The sequence below is a fragment of the Panicum virgatum genome, chromosome 1K, assembly GCF_016808335.1.
Source record: "Panicum virgatum strain AP13 chromosome 1K, P.virgatum_v5, whole genome shotgun sequence".
Lineage (NCBI taxonomy): Eukaryota > Viridiplantae > Streptophyta > Magnoliopsida > Poales > Poaceae > Panicum > Panicum virgatum.
Window position 1 is genome coordinate 7,365,715 of NC_053136.1, and position 12,572 is coordinate 7,378,286.

General features: G+C 49.2%; 1 protein-coding gene and 1 pseudogene across 1 annotated transcript; both read right to left on the reverse strand.

Moving 5' to 3' along the window:
• Nucleotides 1–2,664: 2,664 nt before the first annotated feature.
• Nucleotides 2,665–7,938, reverse strand: LOC120648300. The gene is made up of 2 exons (XM_039925024.1): nucleotides 6,478–7,938; nucleotides 2,665–2,687 (listed from the first exon to the last, which is right to left on the reverse strand). The coding sequence occupies exon 1, from the start codon at nucleotides 7,409–7,411 to the stop codon at nucleotides 6,527–6,529; it is 885 nt and encodes a 294-aa protein (XP_039780958.1). The 5' UTR covers nucleotides 7,412–7,938; the 3' UTR covers nucleotides 2,665–2,687; nucleotides 6,478–6,526.
• A 1,523-nt stretch (nucleotides 7,939–9,461) lies between these two features.
• LOC120648294 lies at nucleotides 9,462–11,412 on the reverse strand (annotated as a pseudogene).
• Between the last annotated feature and the right edge of the window lie 1,160 nt (nucleotides 11,413–12,572).

Genomic DNA, 12,572 nt, shown 5'->3' on the forward strand with positions numbered 1-12,572 from the left:
AAAGACAATGAGTGCATGCAGTTTGACTTTGACTCTACATGATCCAGGACATGTCGCTCAGATCAACTAGAGAGACATGTCGCTGTTCCTGCTGGTTGCTTCTGATGAAGGGTTTATCTGGCCCGGAACCACGCAGATAGCTCACCCGGCTAGTCTCCGTCAACTCGACCGTCGACGGCCGCGTTAAGCAATCTCTGGGTCGATGGAAAAGACTCAAGAGTACCTGTCTTTGAAATTGATTTGCATGGATCATCGTTCTCGGCGGTCGCGGATTGTCATCTCCAGGAACGGTTGAACGAGACGGCGAACAGTTCACCAATTTGGCGTTGGAAATTCTCCGGCCGTTTTCTCCCCTCTCGTCAAGAAAGCGCCGAGGCATTGGTCCTTCATTTGCTAGCTTTCCGGCTGGGTCTTCTTCCAGAAGTCTAGATGCCCCACTGGCATGGAGATGGAGCCATTGCCATGACACGCCATGGAATGGAATGGAACATTCTGCGGCCATTGCCATGCTGACGCGATCGCCGCGCTCCCGCCCGAGAAGCCGCGGCGCCGGCGGCGGGGGTGCGTCGTGCCGGTCTTGTTGCGAGAGGATGGCGAGGACGGTGAGGCAGCGGTCACGAGCCGGGCGAGGAGCGGCGACAAGGTCACGGCATCGGCGGCCACGAGAAAGACGAGGCCATCGGCGCTGAAGAGGGCGCTGAGCATGATTCGAGAGGACGCTGAGTGAGGGCGTGAGGCGATGGCTCACACGGAACTGTAGCAGAAAAAGGGTTTCTGTTCGGCAACAAGCCTCGTGTTTCCTCTTTCGCCAATTTTGGCAGTAGAAGCATAGATGCGTGTGTACACACTTCACACTAACTTCTCGTACGACTGTAAAATGGTTCATGTTTACATACACCTGCAAAAGTGATAAACAAGAGGAATAGTACCCCTTAGTGGCAGTTCAGACATGATGTTGTCTTCCATTTTCTGGGAAGCCTTGGCACTCTGTTCTGAGAAGACTTAATAGCAGCTGACAAACTGACATAGTTGAAGCAAACTACCGCATTCGATCGGCTTTTCAGTAAGCAAAGTTCAGAGCAACCTAATACGGAGTAGTATCTTCAATCGTGGGGAAGCAGCTCCATGTTTCAGGTCCAAGTTGCAGAGAACCTGCTTCCTCTGATTGCACCGTGCCACCATGCGCCCACTGAAGATTGTAAACATAGTGCTGAATCATAAGTGTAGCTTTAAGGCCTGCAATCTTATGTCCTTTTTCCTGTGTTAGTGAACCAGCCGATGTTCAGTAAAGCCTAACATAGAGGTAAATATCCTTACTGTCACTAAAAGGCCAGCTCTCAGCTGAATGTGTGAGAGCACTGGTCACCTCCTGATTACTGAACACGGCACGGACAAGGATTCCTTCATTCCTTGGTTCTCACAATGGTTGTGACTTGCAAATTCAAAGGCGTTCTGTTTGAACAAGTATTTAGTCTTTTAATTATATGTCCTATTTTTCATTCCCAAAAAATGGCTTATTTCTGTTTGTTCCCCATTTCTTTGCTGAAGTGAAAAATGGTTCCCGTTTGCACATACCTGCAAAAATGACAAACAAGAGGAATACCCCTTATTCAGTCCAAACATGGTGTTTCTGTCTTCCATTTTCCGGGAATCCTTGACACTCTGGTCTGAAAAGACTTACATCGTCGAAGCAGAACTAACCATGTAGCATTCGACCAGCTTTTCAGTAAGCAAAGGTCACAGCAGCCTAAGGCTATCTCCAACCATTCCCCCCATCCAACCCCCTAAACGTACTTTTTAATAAATTTTACTACCTCTCCCCAAAAGATTCCTCCCCCTATAAATCCTCCTCTCCAACCATTCCCCTCGTATCCATCCCCCTATACACTATACCTCATTCATTAACAATTTATTTATCATTTTTAAATTTTGAAAAAATTATACTATATTTATACTACCATAATACATATTGTTATCAAGTTACGGAACCCAAATAAATTTTTTATTATAAACAAATAGTGTAATTAGAGTATATGGGGAGTTGTGATCTCCCTCCATATATGGGGGGAGATTCAACTCCCCCTATATATAGAGGGAGCTATAGGGGGAGCTGTTGGAGGGCAAATTCCCCTGTAGCTCCTCCTATTTTGGGGAGGAGGGTCCTTCGGGGGGCATTGTTGGAGTTGGTCTAATGGTTTCTGAATCATGGGGAAGCAGCTCCCTGACATGTTTGCGATGCCATTTCCAGTAATCACCAATCAGGAGGAGGTGATCAGTGCTCTCAAACATATATTTTTTAGAGGAAAGGGGGTCCCCTGTTTTCATTTCCAGGAAAGAAAACATCTCCAGTCTTTTACAACATAATAAGCAATGTATGTATTCTAAGCGCGCCCGCTATGAGTGTCATCTAAGACAAAAGAGAAAGACATATCCTGAGCGGTAGCTTCAAGCCCCATGCTCACGCCAAAACCTGACGAAATGCCCGCTCCCAACTCCGCCAAGGTCTGAGCTTCTGGAACAGCCTGCGAATCCCAACCTATGCGTAGCGGTTGCGCTGCCCTTCTGTCCAGTTCTTCCACTATTTCCCCCAAGTGAAGTTCCTTGGCCTCCCTGCATAAGCTTTTCCATGTCCTCAGCATCCTGCTTGCCTTCCTCACCACTGTCCGCACGTCCGACCATATCACGCCCTGAAAACAAATATTGTTCCTTAGTTTCCAAAGACTCCATAAAAACGCAGAGGTACACATGTTAAGAACAGAGTACTTTTTATTGCTGATCCACCAGCGGGCCACAGCTTCAAAGCTATGAGCTCCTTGGATGTTCAGAATATCAGCACAAGAATTCCACGTTTCCATAGCAACACAACAATCGAAGAAAAGGTGATGAATAGTTTCATTCTCCCCACAGAACAAGCAAGTTTTGTCTGCAATATTTTTTCTTTTAGACATGTTATCTCTAGTCAGCAGCTTATTATTGCTGAGCAGCCACAGAAAGACTTGCACACGGGGAGGGATCTTAAGCCCCCACACCGCAGGTGAATGCACTGGTTTGATGCCATTAAAATTAATTACAGCATAGAGAGATTGTACAGAGTACACTCCAGAGGAGTTACTCCAGATGATCTCATCTTGCTCATTCGAGAAACAGATAGAAGCAGCAATATTACAAATTTCATACCAGAGAGACATGTCATGACTCGACACTGTTCTTCTAAAGGTAAATTTTAAATTTGTTCCATCCCAAGCTTCCGCAACTGTGGTACCCTTTTCGTTCACAATACTGTATAAAGGCCAGAATTGAATCGCTAGGCTAGAGTTACCAAACCATTGGTCCTCCCAAAACCTTACAGTTCTACCATCACCTATCTTCCAAGAGTACCCCATTTTCGCTGCCTTACAGGCCCAGAGAACACCTTTCCAGAAAGGTGAGGCCTCAAGTTCAGGACAACAGAAAATATTCGGCTCACAGGTTTTATATTTGAAATCAACAATTTTCCTCCAGAGAGACTCCTTATTCAGGTGATATCTAGAGATCCAAGAAGCCAGAAGGCACATGTTCAGTTGTTGGAGGTCAGGAACTCCCAAGCCTCCATACTCCTTTTTCTGGGAAACCATGGGCCAGTTGGCTAAATGGAACTTCTTCCCCCCTCTTCAAAGATATTTGAGAATTAATAGCCTCGATAGCCCATTTAGGGAATTTGATGACAGACATTAAGTAAACAGGGATACTTGCTAAGCAAGATTTGAGGAGGGTGAGTCTACCCCCCATAGGAGAGCAGTCTTCCTTTCCAACCCGCAATTCTTTTGACAATTTTATCCACCACAGGCTGTATATCTCTTCTTCTCAATTTTTGGAAATGGAGGGGAATCCCTAGATAATTGAACGGGAAAGAACCCACCTTACAGCAGAAGAGTCTAGCAAACAATATTGTTTCCTCTTCCTCAAGCCCTAGGCCTATCATATCACTTTTGTCAAAATTGATTTTCATCCCAGATAGTTGTTCAAAACAAGCCAGGATCCATTTGAAATGTCTGGCTTTGGTCAAATTATTTTCTAGGAAAAGGAGGGTATCATCTGCATATTGCAAGCTGATAACCCCACCAGGACTCACATCGCGTAAAAGACCAGAGATCAGGTTGTGGTCAGCAGCTTTCATAAGCATTCTAGTAAAGGCATCCGCTACCAGGTTGAATAAAAGAGGAGATAAAGAGTCTCCTTGCCTCAGCCCCTTACCAGGTTTAAAAAATGGCTATCCTCATCATTAATCCTAATACAAAGACAGCCATCTCTCACCACTTTCCTAATCCAGCTAATCCATTTTGGACCAAAACCTCGAGATGTCAACATCTCTTCTAAAAAGTCCCAGCTGACTCTATCGTACGCTTTCTCGTAATCCAACTTGAGGATAACCCCAGAATCTTTTTTTCTAGCTATTTCATGAATAATTTCATGAGCAGCCACCACGCTCTCAAGGATAAATCTGCCCTTAATAAAGGCAGATTGGTTAGGAGCAATAAGCTTATCACAGATTTTAGTTAATCTGTTGTTCAAGACTTTCGAGAAAATCTTGAAGCTACAGTTAAGGAGACTAATAGGTCTAAACTTCTTGAGGTTTTTAGCATCAGACTCCTTAGGGATTAGGATAACAGTGCCATAGTTGAGTCTGGCCAGATTTAAATCCTCTAATTCCAGCTTTTTAAAAAGTGCTAAAAGATCACCTTTAACCACTTCCCAGAAGGTTTGGTAGAAAAGAAAAGGGAGGCCATCCGGGCCTGGAGCACCATCTGCATAAGAGTCAAAGACAGCAGTTTTGATCTCCTCTTCTGTGAAATCTGATTCCAGCCACGAGTTCTCTTCACTGGTAATTTTATCCTCTTCATTCCATAAGCTATTCTCTAACCCTACCACAGATCTAGGCTCAAAACCGAATAGATTTTTGTAGACGTTTACAGCCATCTGAAGCATGGGTCTAGTTTCTTCAACCGGCCCATCAGGTCCTTCTAGGCCCAAAATCGTCTTTTTCCTTCTCCTCTGATTAGCCACAACTTGAAAATAAGCCATGTTTTTATCCCCCTCCTTGATATCTCTCTCACGAGATCGTTGTCTTGCTTTTATTTCTTCTAGCTTCCAAATGCTCTCCAACTCCTCAAGGGTGGATCGCAGCACATCCAACTCTCCCTTCGCTAGGGAGCCAGCCTCATACTTGATGTCAAGGAGATCCAACTTACTTAGAAGATTATTATTCTTCTTCCTTATTTCAACATTAACATTTATAGCCCAGCCTTTCACTTTCTTCCTAAGGAGCCTGACTTTGAATTGCCAGGTATCTAAAGGATCATCATAATGGCATGGAGTATTCCAAATTTTAGAGATCAATTCATGGAAGTCCTCTATTTCTAACCACCATTTTTCAAACCTGAAAGGCATAGGTTTTTGTGTAACGTTGATGCCAAAATCTATAATTAGAGGGGTGTGGTCACTAGAAGCTCTAGGAGCTGATCTCACACTGGCCAGTGGGTACTGTTGCTCAAAAGCAGTATTGATAAGAATTCTATCTAACTTAGCCATAATTGGCTGATCCTGATTGTTAACCCATGTAAAAGATCTAGAGGGATTTTTTAGCTCCACTAGGGCCCAACAATTAATCCAATCATTGAATTTGTCTGCCCAGTGGTGGTCAATAATACCATTATTTTTTCCTCACTAGTTCTAACTAAATTGAAGTCCCCCTATCAATAGAGGTCCTAACCAATTCTCAGACAAGAGATGAAGTTCATCAATAAACTCCTGCTTGCCATCCTCATAAGGGGAACCATACACCACACATAGCTTCCAAACAAACTTATCATTAATGTTCCTAACAACAGCAGTGGAACAGAATTTATAGTTCTGCCACCCAATGATCTCCACCTTATCCTCTCTGCAACCTACAAGGATCCCACCAGCAGTACCAGTGGCTGGGAGCCAATTCCAAGTAAAATGAGGGTTAACCGCTTTTAGAAAGGCCTCCCTGAAATTTTCTTTTTTAGTTTCCTGGAAGCCTACAAAGTCTAATTTATTCTCCAACACAAAGTCTGAAATGCATTTAAGCTTGCCAGCCTTATTGAGGCCCCTAGTGTTCCAAACATCCCCTATCATTAGAAAACTGGTTAATAATTTTATCGGTTTTCCTGTCCACTATTTGGGGCCAAGATAAACCACCACTTTTTTGGCAACCTTCTGTTAACAGATGGGTTTTGGCCAAGTGAGTAGCTCCATTTAAAGGAGGGAAATCTGAAACAGAAATATCTATGTCCAGCTTTTTAGGCAAATTAACCTCAGGATTATTCTCTTCAAAAATGGCAGAACTATTGAGTTCAGCACCTTTCATAAGGCAAATATTATCTTGCACATGTTTAACAGATTTACCTAAAGATATATCTATTTTTTGGGCAATATCATTCAAAACATTGTCCTCAAGGACATGAAAGGAAATACCTGGCTTGTACTTGCCATCCACTTCCAGATTTTTAATACTGATCCGCTCCTATGCTTTCTGCATCATGGTTCTCCCATCATCCACAAATCTTCTTGGTCTTGCATCCCTTTGGATGGGCCCCCATTGTTTCTTTCTTTTTGGCTTGCCAAGTTCCTCCGCAGCTAGAACCCCATCTCGTACCGCGCTCATTGGCAGGTCTATTGTCTCTACGTTACCTTTGCAATAATCAAAGTCATTCAAGAGGTTTCTGCCCTCCATCTTCAACTTCAGGTCTGAAACAGGAACCATCTCCTCCTCTATTTCTATCTCTGATAGCAGATCTTCGTTTTCAGAGTCCTCCAGCTCCATGTTCCTCAGAATCTGAGAGCATTCAGCCATTGATAACTCCCCCTCAGCTATTTTCATGAAGTCCATCCACTTCGATTGTTGGTCAAAGGAAGTAGGAAGGTCGGATTGACCGGCTCCTGTAGGTAACTTCAGGCCTTGTAGACCACTTCCAGAATTCATGAAGTCTTTCAGCTGGCTGTCCTGATTGATCTGAGAGTGCTCCATATGCACAGTCCTGGATCCTTGGATAGGAGACTTGCTGTTGTGCTTTCCAGTAGGTGCAGGAGTAGATCTGCTAGGCTCACGCCCAGCCCTGTCTAAGTCCAACCTCATGTTGTCTTCACCATTTCGTTCCAAGTCATCCTCCTCATCAAGGTCATCATCTGGATCCATGCCATCATTAGCTGGACCAGAGGGAGGAGCCTCTTGAACCACATCCTCCACAAGGAGGGATACTAAGAAGAGCTGCTTGTTGATCTCATACAATCTTTCCTTAGGGATTTTGCATGGATTCCTGCAAGCGATTTTTACCCTAGCCATTTCATAGAAAGATTTAAACAAACTAGACCAATCAATTTCAAGCATCATTCCCAAACCTAACACCATTTGTGCAAAAACTTGCCAGGCACACCACTTAGGTGGCACACCTCTAATCTGCACCCATGCCTCTTTAAGTTCACTGTATGGCTCCAAGCTTCCAACTCATTCCAAGACTTCCACTCGAACACCTTGTTTTCTCAAGTTGAAAGAGGGGTAATTCTTGATATCATCCACTCTTTTATGAGGAGGGAATCGGACCAGAAATCTTCCCACATCAAGCTCTTTAATTTGCCATGACCATTCTTTGCAGAAAATTTCAGAGAGCTCCTTTTCCAATTCAGCCAGGGTAACCTCTCCCTCAAGGATTCTCACCACACCCACAATTCTTCAAGTTAAGCCACTGGGTGTTCTCTACCTTAGGGGTATCGATGTGGTGAAAACCAAGACCAAGGCCTGCACTTCCCATATAAGCTGCCATTGGATGAGGAGAGTTCCACTTTGGACAAGCACTCATGTGATGCCCCAGAATATTACAGATGAAGCACACCTTTGGTTTCTTACAATTGCCCACAAAATGACAGGTTCCCCACAGTTATAGCATGTCAAAGTTCTATACCTTTCATCAATCACAAAAGCAATTTCAGAAGCGGGTCCTGTCACCTGAGTCTGAACCCGAGGCACCTGCTGCTGGGCATTCTGTTTGGGTGGAAGACGATGTTGCTGCTGTTGTTTCCCTCCAACACCAACACCTCCTTGATTCTGATAGAATGGGCGTTGTTGTTGGTGTTGTTGTTGGTGTTGCTGTGGTGGGTGGGGATTTGCTTGGGGGCGCACCTTCAGGTCCTGATGTAGGGGTCCTGATGTAGGGGTTGGTTCTGGTGTGGCTTCGGAGGCGGACCTTGAGGGCGGCGCCCCGCCCGCGCGGGAGGAGGTCGCGGGTCTGGCTGCCAGACCCACCTCCCGTGCTCCTCCGCCATCGCCTTCCTCTTCAGCACGTCGGCATAGGTACACCGCTTGTTGGACTCCGCCCAGAGATCTCGAGAAAAGCTGAGACGGGTAGCCGGCTTCTCGAAACGATCCGATCTCTTGACAGGGAAGCAGTCTTCAGGGCCAAAACTCCTCTCACGAACCAGATCGGCGCGAATCCAGAAGAGGGACCGGAATCGGAGGCGGCGGTGGAAGGGATTGAAACCCTAGGAGGGAGGGGAGATTTGGGGATTACCCATAGTTGACCGAACAGCTCTTCAACCTCCTCACCCTCGAGGAGATAGTTCTCCTGTACCGTTGGATCATCTCGCGCAATCGATCCGGAAGCGCCATGTGTCCGCTCCCGAGAGGTTGGAGGATGGAGAGGCTTCGTCTTGATGACAGGTGGGGGCGACCGCTTCGAAGAACCAGCTTTGCGCCAACGCGTAGGAGCAGAGGAGCGAGGGTTGGTGGTGACCCACGGCGTCGTCGCCCTCGCCGGCGGCGCCGCTCGCGCCCCCCTGGTACTTCCCTCTCAGACTCGCCCATCATGATTGATATTATTTTTGCATTCTCTCAAACATATATTCAGCTCATATTTCTGTTTCCGGGAAAAGTTTTACCGAGAGGCCTGCTCCCGGGGGATGGTGCCTTCTTTTTTTTTTTGATAAAGGATGGTGTGTGTTGATGGGAGGGCTGATGATCCATGAAATGAGAAGGCTCTTGTTCTGCATTTGTTGTTTCAGTAGTAGTCCTGTGTGCATTCAGACTTTGCACAAATGTGCGCCATTTTGTGCCCTGAGCTGGGTCTAAAACCTGAAAACGTAGGCGTAACTCTGTCCTGTTTACAAGCTACGCATAAAGATAATACAATGATCCGGTTAGATAGGCTAAAGTAGTTTCCTTTAAAAAATGTAATGTGTTGTTCTGGCGAAAGAAAGGACTAACCGAAGTGGCAATTTGAGTGGATTTGTTTGTACTAGTAATCAATTCGGGGCCTCCAGATATTCGATAGATGATTTTTTACATTTCCCCTAGAGCAATTGTAACACAAATTGATGAATCGATTATACATTTCCACGTTCTTTCTACTATACGATCCCAAATCGTCCCCAATTCTATGCAATCTTAAGCTCTACGCTAATCTCTTCTACCTCCCGATCATCGAAGATCCGGAGGTGCCGTAGTCGGATGGATCCCAGTCCAGCGTCGAGTTGTAGACCGCCGAGAGCGAGACGAACACCTCGATCATGGCCGGCCGCACGCGGGGCTCCCTCGCCACGCACCGCAGCGCCAGCGCCGCCACGGCGAGCGCGAGGTCCACCGGGTAGTCCCCGTGCAGCCGCGGGTCCGCGAACGCGCGCACCTTGGCCCGGTCCACGCCCTCGCCGCCGTCCGCCACCAGCGCCGCCTCCGCGGCCTCCCACAGCAGCGCCTCCTCGCCCGTCTCGGCGTCCGCGAACGCGGCCTCCTTCCAGGAGAGCAGCTCGAGGAGGATGACCCCAAAGGCGAACACGTCGAGCTTGTGCGTGATGAGGCCGTGCTCGAGGTACTCGGGCGCGAGGTAGCCCTGCGTGCCCACGACGTGGCGCGTGAGCTGCGCGCCGCCGTCCGCCGCGGTGACCGCGCGCGCCAGCCCGAAGCTCGAGACCTTGGCGCGGAGGTCGGCGTCGAGGAGGACGTTGCTGCTCTTGAGGTTCTTGTTTAGGGTTTAGGGTTCGTGTAGTTGTGGAGGTAGTTGAGCCCGTCGGCGACGTCGAACGCCACCTGCACGCGCTGCCTCCACCGGAGGGTGTGGCCGCCGCCTCCGTGGAGCCAGTCGCTGAGCGCGCCGTTCTCCGCGAACTCGAAGACGAGGTAGGTGTCGCCGCGGTGGACGCAGAGGCCCGAGAGGCGGACGAGGCAGGAGTGGTTGACGCGAATCAGGATGCCGACCTCGCCGCTAACGTCGCCGGCCACGCGCTTCACCGCCGCTCCTCGGCGAACCCCGCGGTGGCCTTCTCCAGCTCCGAGTACTTGTACACCGTCAGCGCCTCCACGGCCCCGCGAACGTCGCTCGCCACCAACGACGACGAGGACGTCGTCGTGTTAGTGGTCTGCTTCCCCGAGGCCAGGGCGCCATACTCCGCCGACGAGGACATGTCCAGGACCACCTTCCCCTTACGGCCGCTTTCCCCATCCCCAAACCGCTGCTGCCGCCGCCGGCGAGCCCGTAAGAGGAGCAGGCCGAGAATTCCGGCCAGCGCGAGAGCGCCGCAACCCACCCCGACCCCGACGCCGATCCACTTCCCGCTCCCTGACCCGCCCGACGGCGCGGGCGGGGTCGGGGCCGGCGGCGGCGCCGGGGACGCGAGCATGTCCGGCGTGGGCGGGCCCCTGAGCGGGATGAGCAGCGTGGTGAAGGGGAATATGATCTGGTCGGCGTCGAGGCTGTTGGCGTCGAGCACGTCCCGTGCGAGGACGCGGAACCTGGCGGCGATGGAGGCGACGTCGTCGCTCCACGTGACGAGGTAGGAGAGCAGGTGGCGGACGCCCCTGGCGGCCTGCGCCGGGGACGGGCAGGCGCAGCGGAGCGGCACGGTGAGGTTGTTCCCCTCGACGAGGCCCCGGCTGTCGTGGAGCGGGTTCTGCGCGATGAGCGCCTGGCAGCTGGTGAGGCCCTGGTAGGTGAGGTTGGCGAGGATGAAGTAGGTCTCGCCGGCGAACTGGATGGTGTAGGAGGCGTTGCGCTGGAAGTAGCCGCCGGGCGTGCAGGCGCAGGGGACAGGGGCGAGCGCGAGGCGGGAGGGCGCGAGCGGGGACACCGCCCGGACGCCGGTCGCGGCGGCCGTGGCGGGGACGGAGGCGTTGAGGAGGTAGGAGATGGAGACCGGGGACGCGTACAGCGGCGGCGAGGCGCGGAAGACGAGGTACGAGTCGCAGGCCCGCGCGGAGGCCGTTGTGGCGTTGCAGACGTAGCCGAGCACGGAGCTGGCGTTGGTGGCGTAGCAGTTGTTCTGCTTGTTGGCCTCGTACTCCTGCTGCTCCCGCGCCGGCGCCGCGGCGGCGAGGAGGAGGAGGAGCGCCGCCACGGGGAGCCCCGGTGGACGCGGGGGAGGCATCGTTCGGTTGGGAATGGGAGGCGCTGGGAGAGGGACGGGGCGGCGGGGCGGGGCTGGGTGGGTATGTGAGGAGCGCGGCGGTGGACTGGCGGTCGGTCAAGGCTGCGCAGGCGGGGGGCGGCTTGGGTTCCGGCGGTCTACTCTCTGTTTTCCCGCAAGCCCCCGCTTGGCTGGCCGCTGGCGGGGAAAAAACTTGGGTGCACCCCGGGTGCACCCAAGCTCCTGTGCACCCCTGCTCTTGAGGCCGTCCAGATGCGAATACGACGGATGGCGTAGGGACCCTATCCAGGACTCAACTTTCGGCTCATGCAGAGATCGGCTCGGCTCGGATTCACCATAGGGAGCTTTCACCGTCTGATCGTATCTGGACGGCCTCAACAGCAGGGGTGCATAGGAGCTTGGGTGCACCCGGGGTGCACCCAATTTTTTTCCGCTGGCGGTGGCGACTGGCGAGCGAACTGGACACCCGGCCCTGCTAATGCGCGCGCCAGCAGCGAAGATAGCAAACGATTTCCGACAAGGTATGTCTTTCCATTTTTAGTTAACTCGTGTATATTTACGTAAGCATCATTTCTTTTTTCGGCTTTACGTGCACAACCCACCAAACGAGCATGCCCCTGCGTGAATTTCCTTTGCACGCCCCGCGTGGCTTCACTACGAGGCTGTTACTGATCCACCGCACCTATCCAAAATGATATACATAATGTATATTCATAAATTTATAAATAAAAGTTATGCACAAATGTTATAACAAAAAAGGTATTTATACAACAAAATTATGTATGTAAATTAATAATGCTCAACATATTTATATAGCAAATCCATAATTTTTATAGAAACAAATGTATAATTAACTTTTCTTAAAAAAGGTATAACAAATAAAATCAGAGGAAAAGTTGTGCAAATGCAACACTGAACAAAAATTGTTAATATAACTTATCCAAAAAGATGAGAAACTTATGCAATTCTTAGAGAAAGGTATAACAAATAAGATAGGAGAAAAAGTTGTGCAAATGCAACACTGAAAAATTGTTAATACAACTTATGCAAAAGATAAAAAACTTAAGCAAAAAAAGTTTAGAAATTTTTTTATATGAGACAAAGTTATCTAAGCTATATTTATAATTTTTCCTGGACAACAACTTTTTCAGATTAATAGT

Coding starts and splice junctions, on each gene's coding strand:
- LOC120648300 (XM_039925024.1), bottom strand. CDS start 7,411: ATGGTGTTAGGTTTGGGAATGATGCTTGAAATTGATTGGTCTAGTTTG.